This window comes from Geotrypetes seraphini, chromosome 13 (genome assembly GCF_902459505.1).
Source record: "Geotrypetes seraphini chromosome 13, aGeoSer1.1, whole genome shotgun sequence".
Taxonomy (NCBI): Eukaryota; Metazoa; Chordata; class Amphibia; order Gymnophiona; family Dermophiidae; genus Geotrypetes; species Geotrypetes seraphini.
This window is the reverse complement of record NC_047096.1, coordinates 65,746,059-65,772,958: the sequence shown is the minus strand read 5'-3', so window position 1 is coordinate 65,772,958 and position 26,900 is coordinate 65,746,059. Positions and strand designations below refer to the sequence as shown.

At 43.3% G+C, this 26,900-nt stretch overlaps 1 protein-coding gene across 2 annotated transcripts; it reads left to right on the top strand.

Annotated features, from left to right (window-relative positions):
• Positions 1-499: 499 nt before the first annotated feature.
• On the top strand, positions 500-26,610 carry CDC6 (cell division cycle 6). Of its 2 annotated transcripts, none has more exons than XM_033918884.1 (12): positions 500-795; positions 1,188-1,419; positions 2,163-2,438; positions 2,598-2,797; positions 5,977-6,146; positions 9,462-9,568; positions 9,899-10,038; positions 10,510-10,610; positions 18,733-18,797; positions 19,581-19,795; positions 20,445-20,585; positions 21,818-26,610. In XM_033918884.1, exons 2-12 carry the CDS (start codon positions 1,245-1,247, stop codon positions 21,905-21,907), a joined length of 1,680 nt encoding a protein of 559 aa, XP_033774775.1. In that variant the 5' UTR covers positions 500-795; positions 1,188-1,244; the 3' UTR covers positions 21,908-26,610. The 2 variants fall into 2 exon arrangements, with proteins under 2 accessions (XP_033774775.1, XP_033774774.1); XM_033918883.1 differs by having other exon boundaries at positions 510-795; positions 1,230-1,419.
• Positions 26,611-26,900: the final 290 nt, after the last annotated feature.

Below are 26,900 nucleotides of genomic sequence, written 5' to 3'. Positions count from 1 at the left end.
GTGAGTTCTACAATGTTCAATTTGATATCTTCTGCTAGAAGCAAGTAGCTAATGCTGGGTATTACTAAATGGGCTAAAGGCCTTCACTATAAACTAGCAACATGTAGTAAAAAAAAAAGCCCTAAGTGAGAAAAATTTGAAGACTGTTTGTTTTCTCTAGTATAATTTAATGAAAATACTGAAGTGTACTGATTATATATAATTAACAAAAAATATTGTTTAAATGTTGTCGAATAAACTTGCAGAATTTGCAAATTACCCCCCCCCCCCTCCTTTTTTTTTTTTTAAACTGAATCTTGGCCAGAGCTAAATGCTCTGATACAGCTCTGACTCAAAGCAGGTTTGCCAGATGGCAAAACATTTTCCAGCCAAATTCGTGGTAAAGAGTAGCCCAAACAATTGCCGCGGGAAACCCCTCTAATTTATCAAACAAATGCTTCATACAAATGAAAAATGTTTGTTTATACAGTACACATATCCCAAACAGTCCATAATGGTGTACAAAAGACCAAATACCAAACATTTAGGAAAAACAAGCACTTAACCTAAAAGTCCTTCCCAAAATTAAAAGCTCTTCAAACCACGGCTTAGTAAAGAAGGGGGAGAGAGAGGCACGTGAGCGGAAGCTAACTTCCGGCCCTGCAGATCCTGCTCCAATACCATCTTGTCTTTGAAATCACCCGCGAAAGGCCCTCCTCTGACGCTACTTCCTGGTTCCGGCAAGGCGGGAAGCGTCCGAGGCAGAGAGGTTGTAAGAAGCGGGGACAGTGTTACTGGAGCTGCGGGTCATCTCAGGTAAGAGTCTGTAGGATGGAGGGAGAAGGGTTTGACGGAGAGGGGGATAAGATGACAGACTAGGTGGAAGGGAGACTGGTCCCCCCCGAATGCCGTGAAGAGGGGTGCTCGGCCAGTCGAATGGGTGTTAGATCCAACGACTACTATAGATCATCCGTAATTTTCTTCTAGACCATGTGCTTCTCTTAAGCCTATGTAATAATTGAACCGTTACACTAAAAATGTTAATGGCATGAAGGCTCGCTGTAAAAAGTCTTTTGCAGTGAGATCCTTTGATAAGGCGGAGCTAGTGATTCTGGCGCGACAAATGCAACGCAGCCCATTCATTTCTTTGCGGGCTTTTTCGCGTTTGCCGCGCTGTTTTGTAAAAGGAGCCCATTTGTTTCCGCCAGGATCTGGATGTTTGGAAGACAAACCTGATATTCTCTCTGTAGGTGTCTCGAGCAGTCATGCCAAGTACCAGGTCCCAGTGCCAGAGTTCCATTGAATTTCCCAAGAGAAAATCGGCCAAAGCTGTTTGTAGAGCTCAGCGTTGGAAAGAAGTGGCATTAAATATTAAACTAAGGGAGACTCTTTCATCGCCGTGTGTTAAACAGCTGCCTCTCAGCCCCCGAAAGCGACTAGGTGAGTTCTTTTTTTTTTTTTTCAGGTGAAGAGGTTTTTTTGGGTGGGGTTGGCTTTTTGTGGGGGGGGGGGGTGCCTTCAGACATTCCAGTTAATTTTTTTTTGTTGTTTATTTTTCAAAGACCCAGTACAGTGATGTTTAAGATTAATTGGCATTCACCTTGTTTGACTACCCAGTTGCATATTCTGTTGACATTATTCATGTTGGCTAACAATTTACAGAATGAAAAAAGCAACCTAGTGGAGACCAATCTGAAACAGGGAGCATAAAATCAGCTTTTAATTATTTATTTTCTTGCCTTTACTATTGACATTGTAGTTCTACCTTCTTTTTATATTATTTTAATTATTAGTTTTATATGTAAACCGCATAGGTGTTCTTCCTTTACGGTATATCAAATAAATTTGGAAACTTTGCTGGCATGTCACATGAATATGGATTTTGAAGGTGCTATATAGATGGTTGAATAGCTAAAACATTTAGGAGGGAAATTCTATAATTGGCATCGGTAGTGGCAGCCATCTATAGCGTGTCGATCGTGAACTGGCGCCAATTATAGAATTTTTTTTTTTTTTTACAGTGGTGCTTTAAATGTAGGCCAGCATTTTCGAAGTTTGGTATATTTTTCATGGAGGGAGTGCGTTTAGGGGGGAGGGAATGGGACTTGTATACCACTCTTTTTGTTGTTAAACAGTCAAAGTGGTTTATTATGATCATTGTAATGTTTTGTTTTATTTTTTAGAGGATGACATGTGCAATATTCCCAAATCTTTGCACTGCTCCCCGCCAAAACACAAGAAAGAAAACAGAATGCCGTTTTCTCCTGACTCTCACTTGGGTCGGCGGCTCATATTTGATGAAAATCTAATGGGACAGGAATTCGCATCCCCCACACGAAAAGAAAAGGAAGATAAAGTTCCCTTCCTGCTGCAGAAGGAACAGGAGACACCAAGTAGCTGTGAACAGTCTTTCCATAAAAGGGTCAAAATTGTGTGTACTAAGCTTTTTAAACCAGAAGGTATGTGTTTTGGTTTTTTTTTTTTTTTTTTTATGTGACAGGCAGTTAATGAAGCTTCACGCTAAGTGAAATTGAACAAGGCATTTTATTTGTGAACAGGACTAGTGGAGATTTTCCATTTTGCCCTGCTTAGTTTAATTTGTTTATCTCCAATTGCAGGTACTTGCTATCAGCAGGTGAAGCAAGCTTTAAATACAGCTGTACCAGACCAACTGTTTGTCCGGGAAAAGGAAACAGATGCTATCCGAAGATTTTTGAGGCAACATGTCTGTGGAGAAAAGTCTGGCAGTCTATACATATCTGGAGCCCCGGGAACTGGGAAAACATTCTGCCTCAGTAAAATTGTGGAAGACTTAAAGGTGCAGAATTTAGATTTATTTCAAAGAGGAAAGTACAAGATTATCTAAGTAATTTTGGAAATGTGCTAAATAGCTCAAGTTTTGTAGCCTATTTTCCACATATCTCTTGCCAATAGCAGTGTGAAAGCAATGCATTTGGAAGCCCCCCATAACTGATGCTAATAGGTTTTGTGAAAACAGAAAATTGCATTAGAAGGAGGGACTCTGGCAGAGGAAAGGCCCTAAAGCAGGCCTGTGAGCATCGGCGGTGGGGCTTCTGAGTCTCCGAAAGATATGAATAGGGCAGTGAGGTGGTAAGGAAGGTGGTGTGTGTGTGTGTGGGAGGGGGGTGCTGCTTCTTCTGCTAATGGAACTGGTGGGGGGAGGGGTTGCTGTTGCTACTGCTGGACTTGCAGGGTGGGGGGATCTGGAAAATGGAGGGAAGGGAGAGAAGGTCATCTAGCAGTCTAACTGATTATTTTCTCAGCTTCTTGCTTCCTCCAATGCCTCCAATGTAATCTTTTCAAGATCTCTTTGTATTTCTTATCAGCCCTTTGCATTTGATGTGCCATTCCTTATGCTCATTTCTATTATTTTCAGTCGTATCCTTCTTCCACTTTCTGGAGGATTTTCTTTTAGCTCTAATTGCTTCCTTCACCTTGCTTGTTAACCATGATAACTGCTGTTTGATCTTCCTTCCTCTTTTTCAAATATATGGAATACCATATATACTCGACTATAAGATGAGATTTTGGGGCCCAAAAATAAGAACATAAGAATTGCCACTGCTGAGTCAGACCAGTGGTCCATCATGCCCAGCAGTCTGCTCACACGGCGGCCCTCTGGTCTAAGACCAGCACCCTAACTGAGACTAGCCCTACCAGCGCACGTTCTTGTTCAACAGAAACTTGTCTAACTTTGTCTTGAATCCTTAGAGGGTGTTTTCCCCTATAACAGCCTCTGGAAGGCGTTCCAGCTTTCTACCACTCTCTGGGTGAAGAAGAACTTCCCTACATTTGTACGGAATCTATCCCCTTTCAACTTTAGAGAGTGCCCTCTTGTTCTCCCTACCTTGGAGAGGGTGAACAACCTGTCCTTATCTACTAAGTCTATCCCCTTCAGTACCTTGAATGTTTCGATCATGTCCCCTCTCAATCTCCTCTGTTCGAGAGAGAAGAGGCCCAGTTTCTCTAATCTTTTGCTGTACGGCAGCTCCTCCAGCCCCTTAACCATCTTAGTCGCTCTTCTCTGGACCCTTTCGAGTAGTACCGTGTCCTTCTTCAGGTACGGCGACCAGTGCTGGATGCAGTACTTCAGGTGAGGGCGTACCATGGCCCGGTACAGAGGCATAATAACCTTCTCTGATCTGTTCATGATCCCCTTCTTTATCATTCTTAGCATTCTGTTTGCCCTTTTTGCTGCCGCCGCACATTGTGTGGACGGCTTCATCGACTTGACGATCAGAATTCCCAAGTCTCTTTCCTGGGAGATTTCTCCAAGTACCACCCCGGACATCCTGTATTCGTGCATGAGATTTTTGTTACCGACATGCATCACTTTACACTTATCCACATTGAACCTCATCTGCCATATCAATGCCCATTCCTCGAGCCTGATTATGTCATGTTGCAGATCTTCGCAATCCCCCTGCGTCTTTACTACTCTGAATAACTTTGAATCATCCGCAAATTTAATCACCTCACTCGTTGTACCTATGTCCAGATCATTTATAAAGATGTTGAAGAGCACAGGTCCAAGCACTGAACCCTGCGGCAACCCACTGGTGACGCTCTTCCATTCCGAGTATTGTCCATTTACCCCCACTCTCTGTTTCCTATGCTCCAGCCAGTTTTTAATCCACATGAGTATTTCACCCTCAATTCCATGGCTTGCAATTTTCCGAAGTAGTCGTTCATGCGGAACCTTGTGGAACGCCTCTTATATTCAGGTCCTCCGGCCTGCCGTTTGACTGTGTCCATATTTTTTTTGCCTACCCCCATGTACCTTTTTGAATCCCTGGTGGGTCCAGTGGGTCCATTTTTTTTTTTTTTTTACCTCCCTCCTGCCTCCCCCTGCGTACCTTTTTGAATCCCTGGTGGTCCAGCATGTATCGGGCAGGAACGAGCTTTCTGTACTTCTGCCACACAAAGCCCCTCCCAGAATGGCTGCCTTGAGTTCTCGCAGCCCAGCGGCATATCGGGCAGGAGCGCAAAAAGCTGTTCTGGGAGGGGCTCAGCATGGGGCATGAGCGAAGAAAGCTTGCTCCTGCCCGATACACCGCTGGACCACCAGATATTCAAAAAGGTACTTGGGAGGAGGGAGGTAAAAAAATTGACAGAGTCTGCTGGAACAGGAAACAGGAGGGATCCCTCCTGTCCTGGCATACCACTGGACCATCAGGTCATACGGCAGACTCGGTGGAGGCCTGCAGGACATCGGGAGAGAGGGGGGTCAGGATACAGGGCAGGGAGGTGGGACAGGGTGGAAAACCTGGCAGGGAGAGAGGGTGGACAGGGTGGAGAGCCTGGCATGGGAAGGATGGGGGCTGAATGCAGAGCCTGTCAGGGGAGGGAGTGAGGGGGGCAGGGCACACAAATTTTAACACCTACCCCCCTCCCCTCAGTCTTACATTCAAGTCAACCTTTTTTTTCCTCCTTTTTTGGGGAAAGGGGATCGACTTATATTTGAGTATATATGGTATATCTGGTCTGGGCTACCAGTATAGTATTTTTGAATCGCACCCATGCTTGATGTAAATGTATGACCTTTGCAGCTGCTTCTTTCATCATTCTCCTCATGTTGTTACAGTCTCCTTTTCTTAAAGTTAAATGCTGTTGTATTGCATTTCCTGTGTACTAATTCCAGAGATTTGATAAGCGATCACAACATGATCAGATTATATCAGGTGGCCCCAGCACCATTACCTTCTGCATCAAATTGTGCACTTCACAAAGGACTAGGTCTAGAATTGTGTTGCCTCTTGCTGGTTCCTGAACCAGCTGCTCCATCAAGCAGTCCTTGATTTCATCAAGGAACTTTATCTCCTTAGCATGTCCTGGTGTTACATTTACCCAGTCAACATTGGAGTAGTCGAAATCGCCTATTATTATTGCTACCCAGTTTGTTAGTCTCCTAATTTCTGATATGTCTGTGTGCACTTGATATTCATTCAACTTCAATATTTTTTTTCCACATTGTAGGATGAACTAAGAGAGTGCAGAATCATCTTTATAAACTGTATGTCACTGAGGAGTTCCCAAGGCATATTCCCTTGTATAGCTGAAGGGATGGCAGAGACTGGAAAGACTGTGGAGGGAAAGGATATAGTGAGGAAGTTGGAGAAACAGGTGACCACAGAAGGGCCTATGGTGTAAGTATCTGCTTGTTTTAATAGTGCTGCTTTTCTGGATCCTTCTGCCTTGGCATAGTTTAGTTTAATAACTGCTGAGATGGCATGGCAGATGAAGACTGATGCTAATCATGATGGCAGAGTTACCCAAGGATCACATTAGCAAAAGGTACTAGTTCACCCAGCTTAATACCTGAGAAGAGCAGAGGACAAAATTGGGAATACAGCTAACTATCATAGTTATTTGTTCAATATATGATCTATTCTTCCTTAGTGTCCCTCCAAACCAGTCTAGATGGACAGGAGTGCATAACTCATCCTTCTAGGCCGGTCTGGAGGGACTTAAGGAAAGCAAATTAACAGGTAAAGTCTAGTTTCTTCTTCCACAATGGTATTTCATTGTTTTTGTTGGGGGGGAGGGGTTTAGCCCAAAAGGTTAATGTCTGATTTATAGAGGCCCTGCAGTCAGAGAGGTGGAGGCAAAGGAGAGAGATGTTTGAGCTTCTGTAAACATTTTCTCTTAGGAGGAGAGCTAGAGATCTCAGGGAAAATTGCATGCTTTGGTGCCTTCCCGGCATCATGCACCAGAGTGGGAGCAGTGTTGTGAGCTGGCGTCTTATGGAACCTCAGGCTGCAGCAAGCTGGATGTGGATGAACAGCCCAGGTGCTGATGGCTACTGTACTGATGCATTCTCTCCCTGGAGCGACGTCAATGCCCCTGATCCCTAGAGCAACACTGATCATCTCTCATACGACATCGACATTGGGGTCCCGGATGTCCAATGTCTGCGGTGCCGCTGAGCACTCGGGGCAGGAGAATGCTGTCTGAAATAGGGCCTGGGCTGCTTCGCTGACAAAGATTCAGGAGGTGAACCCAATATTCTGACTTTTTGGGCTGAATTTAATGCCTGCAACGGAATGGTCGGGTTTAAATCCGCCGAACCCAGTAAGGCAAAATCAGAGCTGCTAGGGAGAGCAGAAGCAGGGTTTGAACTCCTTGGACTTACGGGATTGACAAGTAAGGATGGCACAGTGCTGACAATCTCCCGGATTATGTCAAGACCCCAGATATTTTAAACATATGTCGTGGGGATCAGTGATGGATATCTTCGCGGCACAAGCCGAACATGTTTTGAAACTGGGATCTTGTCCATTTTCATTTTATTTTTTTTGTCATGAAGTAAATTAAGTAAAGTAGACAAGGGCTTTTTGGCTTCCGACCACTGTGACAGTTGAAAAATAACTGAAGGGAATGTCTATTTTGAATAGATATATTCGGGTGGGAACCTAATACGCATGCTCAGAAACCTTTTAAGGTCAATCTGAGCTCTTTGACAAGGGCCGCTCGACACCATCAGCTATGACATCACCCATATGTGTGGCTGTTGTCTATCCTGCTTGTCCACGGAGAATCCTACTGTCTAGAATGTCTTGCCTTTCTACTGGAAAAGAGTTTACCAGGGTAAGTACATAATCTCTTTTTCATTTAAAGCTACTTGTAATGATAATCTTAGTTATCTTTTAACAGAGCAGGGAATCTTCTTGAACTTTTGCCTCGCAATGCATAATTGATGAGTCAAATTTGAAAAGCGTCACCAGTGGAGTGCCGCAGTGTTCGGTGTTCTTTAACATATTTATAAATGACCTGGAAATTGGTATGACGAGCAAGGTGATAAAATTTGCAGACGATACGAAGTTATTCATAGTGAAGACGCAGAAGGATTGCGAAGACCTGCAACGGGACATAAACACGCTCGAGAAATGGGCTGCAAAATGGCAAATGAGGTTTAACGTGGATAACTGTAAGGTGATGCATGTCGGTAGCAAAAATCTTATACACAAATACAGGATGTCCGGTGCAGTACTCAGAGAGAGCCCCCAGGAAAGAGACTTGGGAGTACTGGTCGACAAGTCGATGAAACCGTCCACGCAATGTGCGGTGGCGGTGAAAAGGGCGAACAGAATGCTAGGAATGATTAAGAAGGGCATCACGAACAGATTGGAGAAGGTTATCATGCCGCTGTATTGGGCCATGGTACGCCCCCACCTGGAATACTATGTACAGCACTGGTCGCTGTACTTGAAGGAGGACACGGTACTACTCAAAAGGATCCAGCGAAGAGCGACTAAAATGGTTAAAGGGCTGGAGGAGTTGTTGTACAGTGAGAGATTAGGGAAACTCAGCCTCTTCACCCTTGAAAAGAGAAGGCTGAAAGGGGACATGATCGAAACATTCAAGACAATGAAGGGAATAGACTTAGATAAAGACAGGTTGTTCACCCTCTCCAAGGTAGAGAGAACAAGAGGGCACTCTCTAAAGTTAAAAGGGGATAGATTCCATACAAAAGTAAGGAAGTTCTTCTTCACCCAGAGAGTGGTAGAAAACTGGAACGCTCTTCTGGAGTCTGTCATAGGGGAAAACACCCTCCAGGGATTCAAGACAAAGTTAGACAAGTTCCTGCTAAACCGGAATGTATGCAGGTAAGGCTAGACTCAGATAGGGCACTGGTCTTTGACCAAAGGGCTGCCGCAGGAGCGGACTGCTGGGCACGATGGGCAGCTGGTCTGACCCAGCAGCAGCAATTCTTATGTTCTAAATGCAAAATTTCCCTATCTTCTATTTTATGTACATACAGTAAATCCCAAATGCTATTGATCAAATACTAAGTATCATATTTTTCGGACCATAAGATGCACCCACCTGTAGAGGAGGACAAACCAAGAATTTTGGTTTAGAATTTTTTTTCTTCTTGGCTTTTCCTCCTCTACACATAGGTGCGTCTGGTGCTGGGAAGGCCAAATTCCGAAGCCACCCACAGCTCCCCCGGTACCTTTTTTTAGTTTTGGTGGTCCAGCACGGTCTCCTGGATGGCTGCCTTTGTCTTAGAAGAGCGACGCACAATGCAAGAGCGTGACCTTTGCACTTCCTGCCTTTTCCCACGCTGCTCTGTGATTGGCTGCAGTCAGTAATTGACTGCAGCCAATCACAGAGCGGCGCGACCAGGCAGGAAGCGCAAAGGTTGCGCTCCTGCATTGTGCGTCACTCTTCTAAGACAAAGGCAGCTGTCCAGGAGACCGCGCTGGGCCACTGCCACAAAAAAAGGTACTGGGTGGGCGCAGTGTATTCGGTTCATAAGACGCACCCCCTTTTTGGGGGAGGAAAAAGTGCGACTTATGAGAAAATATTCCTAGGATGAGCCATATAAAATCTGTATTACAGTTTGGGATCTTGCCAGGTACTTGTGACCATTGGTTGGCCATTGTTGGAACTGGGATACTGGGCTTGATGGGCCTTCGGCTGTTCTTGTAATTCACTCTTATGCTCTCATTTTGCAGTTTACTGGTGCTGGATGAGATGGATCAGCTGGACAACAAAGGGCATGATGTTCTTTATAAAGTGTTTGAGTGGCCAAGCTTAATGAACTCCAGGCTTGTACTTATCGGTATGTATGCTGAATGTAATATAATAACCTTTGTAGACTCTCTTGCCTGAATATTGATAGAAAGTTTTTAGAATTTGACACCTTTTATTTAAAACTATGTTTGCCTGGAGACTAGGTTCCAGACTCTGTGCTGCTTTAAGCAATGCCAGCATTGTATTTTCTTTAATTCCTGCCATTCACAACTTTGTGCGCTAGCATCAATTGTAGTATTTCTACCTTAAATGTAGCTGACCCTTTAACAGGGAAGGCTTATGATGTGCTACATGAAATGGTTTTAATTTTGGGATCTCTAGCTGAAGTGCTTGGATATTGTTTTCTTGTGTATTGTAGGCATTGCCAATGCCCTAGATCTCACAGACAGAATTCTGCCCAGGCTGCATGCCCGGCCCAAGTGTAAACCACAGCTGTTAAACTTTTCCCCTTATACAAAAGATGAAATTGCTACAATCTTACAAGGGAGACTGAAGCAGGTGAGATGCTGGAATTTTTTATTTTTTTTTTCTTCTCTCAAGAACTCTACTCTGTACTTTTTTCAATTGTTCCTTTATTAGGAATCTCAATTTGCATTCTTCAACCTTTAAATCGGGGACTTGGTCACAGTGTTAAAATATCAGCTCCCAGTTCTAAGTTAACACAACTTCTTGTCTGCTTTAAGCAGACTGCCAATATCCATCTTATTAGTTTAGTATTGTCTGAGCTTGAAATGAACAGCATGTTTAATGTGGAGATTCCTCTGTGTTGATGCATGAGTTTATGGACTAGCTTTCACCTCATTAACACGGACTCTAGTCCCTGAAAACCACTATAATAAATGTTCATCCATAAGGTGCCAGACACCTCTATGTTGTCTTTACTATTAGTCACTCCTTTGGAAATTCATGTTCTCTGTAGCTACTGAATTCCTGTTTTCTAATTTTTTTTTAAATGCTTTTGATTGGAAGGTGTCCGGTAATCAGGTATTAGAAAATGCTGCTATTCAGTTCTGTGCCAGGAAGGTTTCAGCCATGTCGGGGGATGCTCGGAAAGCTCTGGATGTCTGCAGGTATCTTGTCACGAGTTTTTTGTTTGCTGTCTGTTCTCCTACCTACGAAGGTACTGTGGAAAAAGATGTCCCTGCTTCTCCTCAGAAAAGAGGGCAAACTCTTTCAGCTGGGAGAACCCTACATTTTGATTGTGTTGGCAGCAGATAGATCTCTGGGTCCATTTCCTGCAAATTGAATGCAGCAAGTACTGCCTGCTGTGATTATAGATTAGTTAATTACATCTGTTTCTTTATCATCCCTCCAGACCGGCACAGACGGCTAGGTTTAAGCTCCTCTGCCAGCAGATAGAGGCTGAGAACACATTGACTTTTGGCAGTAGTACTAGTGGGCTGTGCAGTCCCATCTACAATTGGTCTGTTCTCAGTCTCTAGCCTGTGCAGTCTTTCCTCTTGTTAGTTAGGGCCTGTTGGATCTGATTAGCGGCTTTTTTTTGTCCCTTTTTTGCAGTCCAGACAGAGCTTGGTGGACCCTTTCAGAGATCTGCCCGACCTCAGGGGTGCCACACTCGAGTGGTCGAGTCCCTCTCCCCACTTCCTCCACATCCCCTAATTTTAGTTAGAGGTGCCTTTGTCAGAAATTACAAAGACTAGGGGACACTCGAAGTTACAGGGAAATACTTTTAAAACCAATAGGAGAATATTTTTTTTCACTCAGAGAATAGTTGAGCTCTGGAACGCATTGCCAGAGGTTGTGGTAAGAGTGGATAGCGTAGCTGGTTTTAAGAAAGGTTTGGACAATTTCCTGGATGAAAAGTCCATAATCTATTATTGAGAAAGACATGGGGGAAGCCACTGCTTGCCCTGGATCAGTATCATGGAATATTGCTACTCCTTGGGTTTTGACCAGGTACTAGTGACCTGGATTGGCCACCATGAGAATGGTCTACTGGGCTTGATGGACCATTGGTCTGACCCAGTAAGGCTATTCTTATGTTATGCCTTGCCACAGTCTGGCAATGACTACAGCTTTGAGAGTCTGCTCCTTTGTTAGTTAAAGTTAGTGCCAGTCTAAAAGAAAGCCTTTAATTGTGCTTAATTGATTTTTATTGCTAACCAGCACTTAATTTTTTCTCCGTAGTGGTTTCCTCCGTAGTGAAAAAGTGCTCATTGTGCTCCCGCTGAGCGGTTGATGCAGTCAGTGTCTACATGAAGTGCTCCGGTCGCTGCAGGGGGGAATCCTTGTTGGTGATCAGGGTTCCCCTTCGCACATCTACCCTTTGTTGGCTGTAGGCAGTGTGGAGGCCCGGGCTTCCCCTACCGCCCACACAGGAATTTCCCCAGCCAGCAGTCAGGGAACTCAGGTGCTGGGGATTCCCTTCCGCTACAGCCGATGCTGCCTGCAGTTCTACAGGCATCTTTGTCGCTACAGACACCGGGGGAGATATTTTCGGCTGGCATTTCATCGGTTTTGGCAGGTGTAAGGACAAGCCCACACAATGTAAGGTGGCAGCCTTACAATCCGCCAGGTCCCAGGTTCAATACCCTCATAGAAGGTTCAGTAAGAAGTGAAATGAATGACAATGACAGCCAAGAGTAGTTGCATAAAGAATATATTATGCAGAAATAGGCTTAATATTAAATGGTTATGAAGATACTAATGTACAGAAAGATTTTTTATCATGTAGCTGCTTCTGTGTTCTTGTGAATGAAAGAGAAAAACAGCTTCCTGAATAGATGCTGTGAGGGCAAAGAGAGAGAGAGAGAAACAAGAGTCCGGTGGGGGGGGGGGGAGGGCAACCAAGGGTCCAGAGGGGGGTGTGTGGCAGAGAGGAGGCTTTTATAGGTTGGAATCTTAATCTAAAAATAGAATCTATTGTATTCCCAGTATCTTTCTGTTTATAAGTTGTAAACTGTTTGAAACAATGGTTAGTTTAATTGATAAGGAAGGTGTGACACTTGCAGGAATGGTAGATGGAATTAGTGTGACTGGCTTCTTTGTCCCATTCAAGTAGCATTTCTTGATAAACAATCCAGTCTGGCTGTATGCTTAATGTATGTGAATTCTGTGCAGGAGTATTTAGGGTCATTCTGCATCAACATTCCAGAGTCAGGTTGATATAATGTCCCATAGGCCTCTGCTGACATTGGTTAGGCCCAACAAAAAATGCTGACAGCAGGAAGCTTCACCATTTTGCCTTTGACCTCAGGTGACCTCCTTCCTGTTTTAGAAAGACAGGAATAGGTCTCGGGTGTTTCTTTTTCACCAGCAGTGCGTGCCTTTTTGCTGCCAGGGGGTTTTGCCCCTGATTTTGTGTTGGCCACTTGCAGGCGGCTGGGAGTTCTGTTGCTTCCTGGGTGTCACTGATTCTTTAGGTAGGGGCTCCCTTCATCGTCTGCTCCAGTCCAGCACCCCCCCTTCCTGCCTCAGTCCAAGCGTCCGCTGGTTTCTTGGGAAATGGATGTTTTCCTCACTGACGCTGTTTCTCCTGGACTGCACCTGGACTTCTTAGATGATCCCCAAGATCCTCTTTGTAGGCGGGGGGGATAATATGGCTGGTTGTGTGCATTTTTCACCGGGAAGAGTAGCAGGAGCTTATTCTTCAGGTGTCTTCCGTTTTGCGCTTTGGGGAAGCTAAGGACCCCCCTCAGATTGTGAACCCTCCTGCTTCGGGGGGATCCATTCAGCCTCCCATTCTTTTCCTATGCATCAGGATATTCTGTATGTGGTGCACACTCAGTGGAAGACTCCAGACACACCATTTTGCTTGGCACGGTCCATGGCTCGTCTCCATCCCATTCCTGATGTGGATAGGGATACTTTCAAGTCTCCCATGATGTGGTCTCGGCTATTGCTTGCAGGCATACCGTGCCAGTGGAAGGTGGCTAGGCCTTGAGAGACCCCCAGGACCGCAAGATGGAGTCTCTCCTTAAACAGAGTTTTGACATGGCTGCCTTGGCTGTCCAGGCAGCAATTTGTGGTGGTCTGCTGGCCCGGGCTTGTTTATGGTGGGCCGAGCATGTCTTTGATCGGGAGTTGGCCGACTGGTCCTTAGTGGATCAGGATGTGGTGAAAACTGAGCTTAGCACTTCTTATCTTTCTGATGCACGTATGATTTGTTGTGGGCATCTGCCAAGTCTATGGCCCTCGGAGTGGTCATTTGTTGTATCCTGTGGCTTTGTGGTAGGTCGGCAGATGTGGCCTCTAAGTTGAAGCTCAATAAACTTCCTTTTCGAGGTTCCTTCCGCTTTGGTGGGGAATTGGATAAGTTTGTTGAGACTTCTGGAGGACCGACCTCACCCGGCGTGCGTGAGTTTCAGTGGTAGCACCCTGGCCAAGTTTTCAGCCTCTTTCCCTTCCAGAGGACGCTTCTTTCAGCACATGCAGTCCTTTCAGGGAGTCCGCCGTGGGGGTCGTGATTCCTCTGGTGGGTCCACTTCCACCCGTCTGGCCCAATGACTGTGTTCGAGTCCTTCCCCCGGTTCCGGTGGGAGCCCGTTTGCGGGAGTTTTACCAGGGCTTGACCAAGGTCACATCGAATCAGTGGGTCCTAGAGGTGATTCAGGAAGGCTATGCTTTCCAGTTTTACCGGCCCTTGCCATTTCTTTTCTTCTTTTCTCCTTGTCGAGCAACTTGAAAGAAGTGGGCATTTCAGCAGACGTTGCTGGGCCCCTAAGCAGTGGTTCCAGTGCCCTCTCTGGAGATTCGCACTGGCAGGTACTCCATTTACTTCTTGGTGCCCAAGAAAGAGAGGTCTTTTTGGACTATTTTGGATCTGAAAGGTGTAAAAAGGGATCTCCAGGTTCCTTCTTTTTGCATGGGGACTCTGAAGTCCATGATTCTCGCTATTCAGCCTGGGGAATTTCTGACTTCTCTTGACCTAACGGAAGCCTATCTTCATATTCCAATTCAGGCATCCCATCAGCTCTTCCTTCACTTTATGATTTTGGGAAAACACTATCTGTTTTGTGCGCTTCCTTTTGGTCTGGCCTGCTCTGGTGGCTTCAGTCTTCCAAATCTGATTCAGGGGGTGAGTCTGGTCAGCCCCCAGTGGATAGTTCTCACGGACGTGTCTTCTCGGTTGGGGAGCACAATGTCTCGATCACTTGACTCAGTGCAGCTGGTCACAGGTGGAGGTTTCCTGGTCGATCAGTGTTCTGGAGACCAGGATTCAGTTGGTGGTTTTCCAGTCATTGCTGGAGGGCATTTCGGTTTGGGTTCTCTCTGACAATACCATGGTGGTGGCTTGCGTCAGTCGTCAGTGTGGGGGGGGGGGAACAAGAGTTATCTGGTAGCAGAGGAGGCAGCTCTTCTCGTGGAGTGGGCAGAGGCTCACCTTATGGATATCTCGGTTTCCCATATAGCTGGGGTGGACAGTGTCCAGGCAGACTTCCTCAGTCGGCATGTGCTGAATCCCTGGTAAGTGGTGTCTCGGGATGGAAGCCTTCGATCTGATAGTTCGGTCATGGGGTCGTTTGATCATGGATCTCATGGCTATGAGTGTCAACATGAAGTCTGTGCAGGGATTACCAGGCCAAGGGGCTGGATGCTCTGGTGCAGACTTGGTCAATGGACGTCCTGCTGTGTGTCTTTTCTCTATGGCCACTGGTGGACAGCGTTCTTCTTCGCATTGCTCAACATGCAGGCTGCATGGTCCTGGTGGCTCCGGATTGGCATAGGCACCAGTGGTACATGGATCTGGTTCATCTTCTTGTGGCAGATCCTCTTCCTCTGCCACTCTCGCTCAACCTTCTGACTTGGGAGTCCCATTCCCATGTTTTATCTGGGTCCCTTTTGTCTTACAGCTTGGCTCTTGAACGGGACCGCATACTTATAAAAGGATATGCTGATAAGGTGATCTCTACCCTCTAGGGCTCTCACAGACTTTCCACCTCTTGGGCCTATGTGCGCATTTGGCATCTCTTTGAGGAGTGGTGTTTTGTTCATGATGTTCCTTTTCGGGCATCTTTGTCTCACATCTTGGAGTTTTTGCAGAGTGGCCTGTAGCGGGGCCTTGCTTGGTCCTCCCTAAAGGTCAGGTTGCGGCCTTGTTGTCTTTTTGCGGTCTGTTGCATGGTTGGCGTTTGCCCTCTTCTCTGGATGTGATTCGTTTGTTGAGAACAGCAAAATTGCTCTGGCCTCCAGTTCATCCTTTGATTATGGCCAGGGATCTCAGTCCGGTTCCTTCAGTGCTCGTTCGTCCTCCTTTTGAGCTTCTCAGCTCCAGAACTTTGAAAAACCTTAATCTCAAGGCTGTGTTCCTTGTGGCAATTACTTCTGCAAGATGTATTTCCGAATTGTAGGCCTCTCTTCCTGGAGTTCTCTAGGAAGCGGGTCGTGCTGCGGCTGGTTCCTTCCTTTCTTCCTAAGGTCATTTTTCCTTTTCTTGTCAACCAGTCGGTTTCCCTTCTGGTCTTGGGTAGTTGGGAGGGCTCTTTGGAGCAGAGGCAGTTGCTGAAGTTGGATGTCCTTGGATCCTTCGCGCTTACGTTCAGTGGACCCAGGAGTTCCATCAGTTGGATCATCTTTTTGTCCTAGTGGGCCCTCATAAATGGGATGGTGCTTTAAAAGCTACGATTGCACGCTAGATCAAGGAGGCTATAACTTTGGCATACCTTCTTCAGAAAAAACCTGTTCCGGTTTTTTTCAAAGCTCATTCCACTCGAGGTCAGGCAGCTTCTTGGGCTGAGAGCTCTCTTGTGCCCCTGTAAGGCTGCAGTTTGGGCTTCTCTCCATTCCTTTGCTTGTCACTACCGTGTGGATGTTCAGGCATCTTGGTAAGTGCTGTTTGGTGAGCGTGTCCTTGTGGTGGCCCTTTGGGGGTCCCACCCATGATGGGTACTGCTTTGGTATGTCCCATCCATCTGTGCCAGTTTGGAGGGACAATAAAGAAGGAGAAATTAGGTTCTTACTTGCTAATTTTCTTTCTTTTAGTCCCTCCAGAACGGCAGAGAACTTAGCCCGTTGTTTTACTTGGTTTTTCGCGGAATCTGTTTTTCTGCAGTATCTTTTCTTGGTTTTGGGGAGAGTAACAGGAGCAGCGGCATTTGGTTCATCTGGTTTAGGTATTGAATTGTGGGGACACTTTGAAGGTTTTTTTGTTCTAGTCAGTATCCAACAGTGGCTCGATTGTTCAATCTGGACAACTAATTTATCTTCTCCATATGAGAGTGGAGTTGTTGTGTTTATAGTTCACAGTTCTTAGTTATGGCAGAGGAGCATAAAGCCATCCATCTGTGCTGGTCTAGAAGAGAGAAAATTAGCAGATAAGAACCTAATTTCTCCATCATGTGTTAGCACTGCTGAGGGGCAGGGTCATGATATGCCAGAGTTTGAGCTCTCCATTGGTCATTGTTGCCATAGAGTGGGGACATGATATGCCCAAGCTTAGCAGATTGACCTATGGTGAGGGCTCCGAGTGCACTGTCTAGATCAGATTGCTTTGAAATAACTGAAGTCCCCTCAAAGGGCAGAGCTATGATGTGCCCAAGCTTGGAGTCCTCCATTGATGAGTGCTGCCAAAGGGTGAGGCTGTGACCCAAGCTCAAAGTCCTTACTAGTGGTCAGCATTGCTGAGCTTGGGCATACTATGGCTCTACCACTTAGTAGCTCTGACTAGTGGCGAGGGCTCTGAGCTCAGGCATGCCATGGCCCTGCCCCTCAGCAGCAGTGAAATCATACAGCTTCAAGTTGAAGGGGGAGGAGACAGCCGAATTTGAGTATGTCATGGCATTTCTCCTTAGCAGAAGTGGAAGCACACAGCCTCAGTGTGGGATGGGGAGAGACGCAGAGTGACATTTAAATGTGTGCTGCTGTTTGGGCCCCACAATGGTGCAGCACAGTGCAAAAGTGGTACACTGCCTTAAAGAAAGAGCATGCACTTAACTATATGTGCACCCAAATGGAAGTGCCTAAAATTTACAAGTGCCCCCAACAGCGGAACCCAATTGATTGTTCCCAAAAGTCATGCTTCCATCTATGGTCATCTTGGGTTTTTTTTTTTTTTTTTGGGGGGGGGGGATTTGCTTTCAACCCCAATAATCTGGGTCTACTACCCGCAGAGCACAAATATTTCTCCATTGGTCTCCAATTGTTTGCTGTCTTTTGCTATCATAACACTACACAACCACTTCTATTCTCATTGGCATGCATCGCTTCAGGGCCACATCAGTCTTGGGCACACCTCAGATCTACCTCCTTAGCTGATATCTGTAGGATGGCTATCTGATCTTCAGTACACAGTTTCACCAGAAATTACTGTTTGGAGTCTTCTACTTCTCAGAACATTGGTTTTGGTCAAGCAGTCCTATTTAATCTCATCTCTTATTGGTCATTTAACTATCTTTCATTTCTAGTCGCTCAAACATATAGCAATGGTAACCCACAGCTTTGGCTGCTCCAATTGCAAAATGGCTGCTGTGACCCTTAATAGCAATCTTATGAGACTGACACTGAAGGTCACAACAGACATTTAATGGTAGAGATGACATAGGTAAGAACGACTGGGGATCTTTCCTGCCCTGACTAGACCACTAAACCACCAAGAATTAAGGTAAGCTCGGAAAGGAGGTGGCTATAGCTGTGTCTGAGAGAGGGGCTATTCCTGTTAGGAGTAGGGGAAGGGAGTAGGAGGGACATAAGGCACCTTTTCTTCCCTCATTCCTAACAGGAGGAGCTATTTTGGCCAAAAGTGCAGCAAAGCTGAATATGGATTTTGGGCCAGTTAGGCACAAAACCAAAATTTGGTTGGTTTTACTCCTGTGTTTACGCATAAACTTTGCACAAAATAATAAAGTGTTAAAGGTTTGAAGTATGTTGTCTTTGAAAATAACTTTGAAAGCTAGCCTGATTACAAAGAGATGCTGCTGTAGTTTACTAGCAAAGATGAGAGGCTGATGGTTGAGGATCCAGAGACAGTGCAGCAGCCAGGAAACAAGGCCCTTCATTTTTCCAATGAGTTGTGGAGAAAGGGGAATGAGGAGAACAAGGAAAGAAGTTTATTGCTTTTGGTGAGATTGTTTGTTTGCGAAATGGGGTTGAGTATGGATGTGACGCTGTGGCATATTTTACTGAAGTCATTTGGAAGGATGCAGGGCTCTATACAACTGCCTGAGAATGTCATTTGGTCATCCTGGAGTCTCCCCCCCCTCCTCCATTTCTAATGAAATACATTTTCTTTTTTAGGAGAGCAATAGAGATTGTAGAATCGGATGTCAGAAACCAGGCAATCCTCAGACCACTGTCTGAATGTAAGTTTTAACTGACTGCTCTCATTTTGTCGTCTTTCCCAAAGAATGTGTCTGAATAAAGGAAAAAGCTAGCTAATTTTAGGGTTTCCTTCTTTGCCAGCTGCATGTTGTTTTTTTACATTAGAAGAATAAGGTTCCAAGTCATAATATAAGCAGCTAGAGCTGAGCACATGGTTCACAAATCATCTGAAAGTATTCCTTTTTAATAAGGCTTATAAAGAACATAAACCACGTACTAGTTGTGTAATGATCCTGTGAACTTCTGAGGACAAGTTCTTTTTGGGATATCTTCCTCCAACAACTTAACATTCTCAAAGAGAAAAAACTGCAGCTTCAAATATTAGCTGGCTCTGTGTTTTGGTTTTGCTAATGACTGAAATTCAACACAACACATACACAGTGAATAAAGTATCAGGTTTTGTTGGGCTAGTCCAGGGGTAGGCAATTCCGGTTCTCGAGAGTCGGAGCCAGCTCAGGTTTTCAGGATATCCACAATAAATATGCATGAGAGAGATTTGCATATCGAGGCAGTGCATGCAAATCCATCTCATACATATTCATTGTGGATATCCTGAAAACCTGACCTGGCTCCGGCTCTCGAGGACTGGAATTGCCTACCCCTGGGCTAGTCTGTTTCAGAATTGAATGCTCAGTGATCCCTAGTACTGTTTTCCTGTGGTTTGAGACAGGTGCTTTAATGATGGATAGATCATGGTGTCTTAGGTGTGGTTTGGCTTTGACAGTGCATTCAATTATTTGTCTTTTTGGTCTTGCAATTTTTAGGTAAATCTCCCTCTAAAACCACTTCAACACATCTGGTTCCCAAGAAGGTTGGCCTTCCCCACATTTCCCAAGTGATCTCGAGCGTCTATGGTGATAGAATGACACTGGACAGTGGGGGCTCAGAACAGTCATTCCCCTTGCAGCAGAAACTTCTTGTCTGCACGCTCTTGCTTTTGATTAGGCAATCAAAAATAAAGGAAGTGTCCCTGGGGAAGGTAACAGTGTTTCTTAGTGTACTCAAAGTGTACAGCAGAACCTCACTGAGATATCTTGCCATTTTTGATATATAGCATGCCTGCCAATGCCGCTGCTTCTCTTCATGTCTTACACACTAGAACTTGTTGAACTGAGGTGGCTCATACAGTGGGCAGTGCTTAGTCCACTGATCGATGAAGCAAAGTGAAAACCATGACGTTTTGTATTCTCAAATGTAATGCTTTTTGAAATTGTTAGGAATTAGCACAAGATAAAATTAGGGGGTATATTTGAGTGGTGGAGGGGGTTGCAGTGTTTGGGTAAAACATAGCCAGAGTTGGAGATGTGTTGGTTGATATTTTATTTTGTTTTTAAATGATAATCTAGTAATGAAATGAGCCTAGTCTGGACAAGTTCTAGCTCCGAGACACAAGGTTTTCTTTTTGTATTCTGTCATACCTAGAGTATGCTCACTTGAGCTGTAACTTCTCAGAGAGGTGGTTTTATGACATGGCCGCCTGGAGGAGGTGGTGGAGACAAAGATGTATCTGAATTCAAGAAATCATAGGACAAGCAGGTAGAGGCAGGGATAGTAGATGATATGGATGTGCAGACTGAAAAGGCCACATGATCTTTATTTGCTGTCACTTTGTGTTTCTATTTTGTTAGTTGCATGAAGTGTATGGCAAAGTCTGCCGAAAGCAGCAGATAGCAGCTGTTGACCAGTCGGAATGTTTGTCCCTCTCTAATCTTTTGGAATCCAGAGGCATTTTGGCATTGAAAAAGGCCAAAGAAGCCAGACTTACCAAGGTATGGTATCTTATTTTGGTTATTCTGGGGAAAATAGGCCAAAAAATAGAGAGTAGAATGGGGAGGCTATTTTCGTTCATTTAAGATTAATTGTAATCAAATGGTAAGCATTACTCAAATTATGTGCTAGGAATTTTATCTGATGTGAAGAGACCAGGTATTTGGGGTTTTTTTTAATTTGCTGCTACCACCACCTCAATGTAAATAACTTATAAATAGACAAAACACCCTTGTTATGGGCAATAAACATAAACAATAAAAGATAATTGGTAGAGTTTGCACTGAGGAAAGGGAAGTTGCTAATGACTTCAGGTGGGTTTTTGTGACTTAGACCATGTTTTAAATGGTCTAAGTTACTACGTCCAAGTTCCGTCGATCCAGTGCTCTATAACTTTCGGTTATACGTGCAGTACGACTAAGTCTAAGCCGGCCCACGTCCCGCCAACTCCCGCCCTCGACACTCCCCGTTTTAGCTCTGGTTATTCAGCGGCACTATGAAAGCCTAAGTCGTTTATAAATACATCCAAAACCCGGTTTTATTATCGGCACTTGGACGTATTTTGACAATGTTTGTCCAAGTGCCGACTTAGGCTGGTTTTTGGACGCTTTTCTCTTGATTATGAGCCCCATAATGTTTTATTAAAGGTGTTGTTTTAAAAGTATTTATTTGGTAAATTTTTAGGTGACTAGTGTGGGTATGGTTTGTGTCAGTTTTCTGCTTTGGATTGTTTTGGGATTACAGTAAAACCCTGGATTGCAAGTAACTTGGTTTGCAAGTGTTTTATAAGACAAGCAAAACATTTTATTAAATTTTAACTTGCTATACAAGCAATGTCTTGCAATACAAGTACATACAGTATACACACATCACAACACTGCAGGAGTGTAGTGACTGCTCCAAATGAGTGAGGTCTTGCAATACAAGTACATATAGTATTTTGTATTAAAGTTTTTGGGTTTCCATTATTTCCTATGGGGAAATTCACTTTGATATACAAGTGCTTTGGATTACAAGCATGCTTCTGGAACGAATTATGCTCGCAAACCAAGGTTTTACTGTATGTTTTTGGTTATGACCAACCCTTGCACTGTGATCCGCTTTGAACTATCTAAGGTTATAGTGGAATATAAATAAAATATGAGTATATTATGTAAAGCTCTGGAGAGGCTTCTGTATATTTTTGTCATTCCTCAAATGCTGGAAAATAAGATGGTTGAATATTATTTTTCAGATCTCTCTGAAGATAGACGAAAAGGACGTAGAACACTCGCTGAAAGACAAAACTTTGATTGGAAATATTTTAGCTGGAGGTCTGCCTTAATTGTCTGTCTACTCAAAGGATGATTTCTAAAGTGTTTTATTTGTAACTATTAAATGTTGTTTTAGCATTTTTTAAAGACTTCAATCAGTTTGCAGGAACATTTTTTGCTATCAGGAGCTGATCAAAACTCATTTTAACAGTTGGTGAAACTATTTTATTGAAATATATCATTTTTTATTTTTATTTAGAGCCTAAACTCTCCTTTTTTTAATTAAAGAAAAAATAACTTACAAAGAATTTGCATTAGAGAATTACTTTATTTAACATGATCTGTGTTCCTCCAAGCTGTTCCCCTCCCCCAAAAAAATTAATTCAGGATTGAGGCAGTGTGAATAACAAGCAGAGACCTGAATGTTTGTAATGAATTCTCTGTATATTTTTTGTCTCACTCTGAGCTGATATTTTTAATCTGATGGCATAAGGAGCAGAGTTTTGGGGGTTTGGTATGTGGAGTTAAACCCATAAAGGTAGTAGATCCCATTCTGTGTGGTACACTGTGATAGCTTGTGCTTAATGCATCTCTTTCCAGTGGTCATGTTGACTCTGCTGTTCTTCTCCTGGGCAAGCAGAACATTTCTAAAGCTCTCAAATCTTAATGTGGCTCTTTCTATGGTGTAATACCACTAATTCCAAAAAAATGTTTTGCTGTAATAAACCCAAGGTTTTTAATGGGTCCCATTATTATCATTGGTCCCTAATTTCCAAAAAAAGAAAAAAAATCTTGAAGCACAAATGTGAGAGGAGAGACTTCAAGCAAAATATCAGTGCTTTTCAAAAATACTGTTGTCATCACATAATATTGTCGATTTTCCACTCCAGGTTTATTTCTGAATATCATTATTGAAGTCTTTCTTTAATGTAATAATATGAAACTTGTACAGTTCCATAAAGAATATGTAAGCATGCTTAATATTACTAGGGAAAGAAACACTTGGCTTATTAATATGGTAGACTCATTTCTCTGCTTACTCCTGCTTTGTGGTTTCTACTCTTAAGTTAGCCACAGTTCAATTCAAAGTTGCAATCCACCAATAAATATCCAAACAAGGGCCACTTATTTTGCTTTGATTCAAGCTGCATCAGGGGAATCCATCTTGGACTTATCATAAAATAAGATGCAAGATGGCAGAGGGTTTTAACTCAGATGCTGACCTCAAAGTGAACCAATCTGGTTCTAGCCCACTCTAGCAAATATACAAGGTCTGTTCAAAAAGTTCCAGGACTGATTTTATAAAAATTATTTAAACAATCTTACAACTTATTCCATTGGGTCCCCTTCAAAGTACTCCCCTTCCCTATATATACACACTTTTCCCAGCATTGTTTCCACTTCTGGAATCAGTCCTTAAACACATCTTCAAGAAATCGCCAAAAGTTTCTGTGTCAAATTTTGCTTTATGTCTTCAATCGTGTTGAATTGCTTTCCTTTCAGCATGGATTTAAGTTTAGGAGACAAGAATTGAGCAGGGACCAAGTAAGGTGGCTTGGGAAGAACTGTCATTGTTTTTTTGTGCAAAATTTGTGAATTTTGATGCCTTCTAAACAGCTTCTATGACTCATGACATGTTCTTCATAAGCCACTTTCAACATTTCCTAAGTTTCTGTAGCAGTCTTACCCAATTTAAAACAGAACTTCATGCTGTAATGCTGCTCATTGAGGTCACACATGATGAAAAATAGCTGATCATGAAAACACACTTTCAAAAAACTGCAAAACCGATATCAACAAACAGAAAAAAGAAGGTTATTCAAAGAACTTCCCATTGGCGCACAATTCAAACTGTCCTGGAACTTTTTTGAACAGACCTCATGCCTCGTATATGTGTGTGTATATTGCTGGGTAGCTTGGCAAATAGCAGGGAAGACTTGTATAGTCTTCCTGACGAATAACTCAGACTTTTTCCTGAAATATGATTTTAACACAGCTGATTGATCCATTTTATTAAGGAAGGTAACCAGCAAGGCGGATCTTGTTAATATAGCATCAGAAGAGTCCTTCAGAAGAACAGTCAAATTGATGCTTTCTACTGGACTCCCTTTAACCAATTCATCTTGCTGAGTACCTTCCATTTTACATTTACTAGAAGCATAACACTTCACTAAAGAAATACTTCCAGAGTTAGACCTCTTAAAATATTTTCTAATCAAAATCCCTGCAGACAAGACATCAAAGGTTCCTACTTCAGAAGACATTTTCTAGAGCCTCTATTTTAATTGCAGAGAGATTTGATTGTTGCATAGATGATATCTTATTATCGAAGGGACTAAATTGTAGATCCAGTTGATCACTTTCCCATTTAGATCTTTAAATTTATGAACTGAATCGGAGGAAAACTGGCACAGTTGGGGCACCACACCCCTCAACAGTGTCTCAGTTCTTGTAACAGCCCTCCATATATTCTTTACTGTTATCCCTTTGTCAGAAACTTAAGTCGTAGGGAAACACCAGTTCTTTAGGCAAAGCTATGGATAAAGAGGCAACCTTCTTTTCTAACAAATCTTGCTGCTCTAGTATCTCCTGGTTAATCAGTGTCTTAGGTTAAGGTAGAGGAGTAGTAGCAGGGGGGAGACAGCCCCCCCCCCCAATCAGGAAAAGTACTCTCTGACAAGCTGTCCCAGGAGGGGCCGGTAAACAAATGTTTATCCATTGGTCCTACTACTTTAGGAGTAGAAGTTGTAGTTTCAATCTTGGTCTTCTTTCCTTTTCAGTCCAGCCCCCCATACTATTAACCAAGTAAGGGGACGGATAGTACTGATCTTACCTCAATAATAACTGGTCTCAATAATAACACCACAGACCAAACTGTTCAGAATTACTTGATAATCCCAAGCCCCACGGTGCTGCTTAGGCCATGCCCTGCAGTGGTAGCATGATCTGGGGGGGGAGGGGGGGAGGGGGAACACCAGACATTCAGTCAGGGAATCTCCCAGAAGGGAGTTCCAATGTAGATTGTCTCATTCCAGTACTGCAGGCATGCTTACTCTCAGCATCTTTTCTGCCCACAAATATTTTTTACAGCAGCAAAGAACTAGCCAAAGAAGGGCTATCATTCTAATATTTAAGCCATTTGGCTATTGAGGAAAAAGAAATCCATCTTTGCTCTAGCTGGCAAAACTGCGTCTGGCTATTTCCTTTTCATTCCGATGTGATCAGCTGATCAGTCACTACACAGTACAAGTTGTCAAACTGATGATGGTGCTCCAGTTTTGTTATGTTTGCGTTTTAACAATGGCTCTTCTATTAGTTGGGTTTTCAACATCTTTATTGTTTGCCCCACATAAAGTAAATTTACAGGGACAGGTTAATACATCAAGTTTTGTTGGACTTTGATAAATCGCTTATTTAGTTTTACTAAGCGAGGTGCAAAAATTAATAACACCACTTACTTAGACAGAAAAGTGGTGGTAGGCTTCAGTTTTAGAATTTGTAAACCTCAAATAGTTCCTAGAAACACCACACACGGAACATTGCCCACAAGGTCAGATTTGCTGAGCTGGTCGCTTAAGATTTTTGTTTCTAGAATAAGCCATAAGACATTTACTAGAACAAACTGTAATATCTGCCAGTGTTTTTTTTGATAATTTTAGCAGTCTTAAAGACAAGTCAGTAAATCGAGTCACACAAGTTATTGTTTCAGTCGATCGAGCGCACTCAGCAGGTTGAAGTAAAAACTCTGATTAAATAAGGCACTTTTGTATGCCTTTTATACATTTTCTAGAACTTGTGAGCTAACTTTTTGAGCCTTCTGTTGATTAGCATTTTGAGTGGCAAAGCCCATGGTACTGTAGAAACTGAAAGAAAGGAAGCGTACTTTTAATGTTTTGGATACATATTATCAACAGCGTGCTTGTCTGTTGGTTTGGTGTATACCAGGGGTCTCAAATCCAGTCGGGTTTTCAAGATTTCCCCAATGAATATGCATGAGATCTATGTGCTTGCACTGCTTTCAATGCATATTCATTGGGGAAATCCTGAAAACCCGACTGGATTGTGGCCCTCAAGGAGGGACTTTGAGATCCCTGGTGTATACTGAAGTTGCAAAGTAACCCTTTTCTTGACAAACGTGTACATCCAGAAAAGTGATCTTTCAAACTGAAAGTATGATCAAATTTAATAGAATGTGCAGAATAAAATGCTATAAAACTTGACAGCTGAACTTGAAGCTGTGCCACTATATTTGTCTAATGCATATACCCTCCTCTTATTTTTCAGAGGATTCATATTGAGTAGTACCCAGTTTTGGGCACAGCTTTTGGGGTCTGTTAATGGCTGTCTTTTCACCTACACTTCCATTAACTACAGTAAAGCAGCACTAAGGCACACTAGTGCGTCTTAGCGTGCGCTAAATGCATACGCGTGGCAACGCATCCATAGGATATATATCCATAGGATATAATAGGTTAGCATTTAACGCATGCTTCTACGCACTAGTGCACCTTTGTAAAAGGACCCCTATGTGTCGGGGCTCACTGCACCCTTGTGTAAGACAGAGTAACATTGTATGTGTAAGCAAAGAACTGTATTAAAGTAGGCAAATGTTTTTGTTAATAGTATTGATTTTTTTTTTTTTTTTACTGTATTATAAAATCTTAAAACAATGTATTTTATTTATAAACTGAATCCTCTTTGTTACTTTGGTTTGCTAAGAAGTTTGAGTGATTATTTTTAGTTCTCTGGAATAAAACTTCATTTTTGTCTGTTTCATAGTATTTCCATACTTGACATCCATGCTGTGATCTCTGCAGGATTGGTTTGCAAGGCATACGATTGGGCTCGGAGCTAACCATTTGTACCAATACCTTGCCCTTCACTCAAAAGGAACACTTTAAATATGATGCATTACAGGAACTTTTCTTGTGGAAATGTCAGTACTGACAAGTCTGAGTTCTTTCTTCAATAGATTTTGTGTGTCTTTGCCCAGTAGGATTTTTCATAGTTCCATTTAGGACCATGTTCAGTTGTGGGAAGACATGCTTTGTCTATATGCTGTAG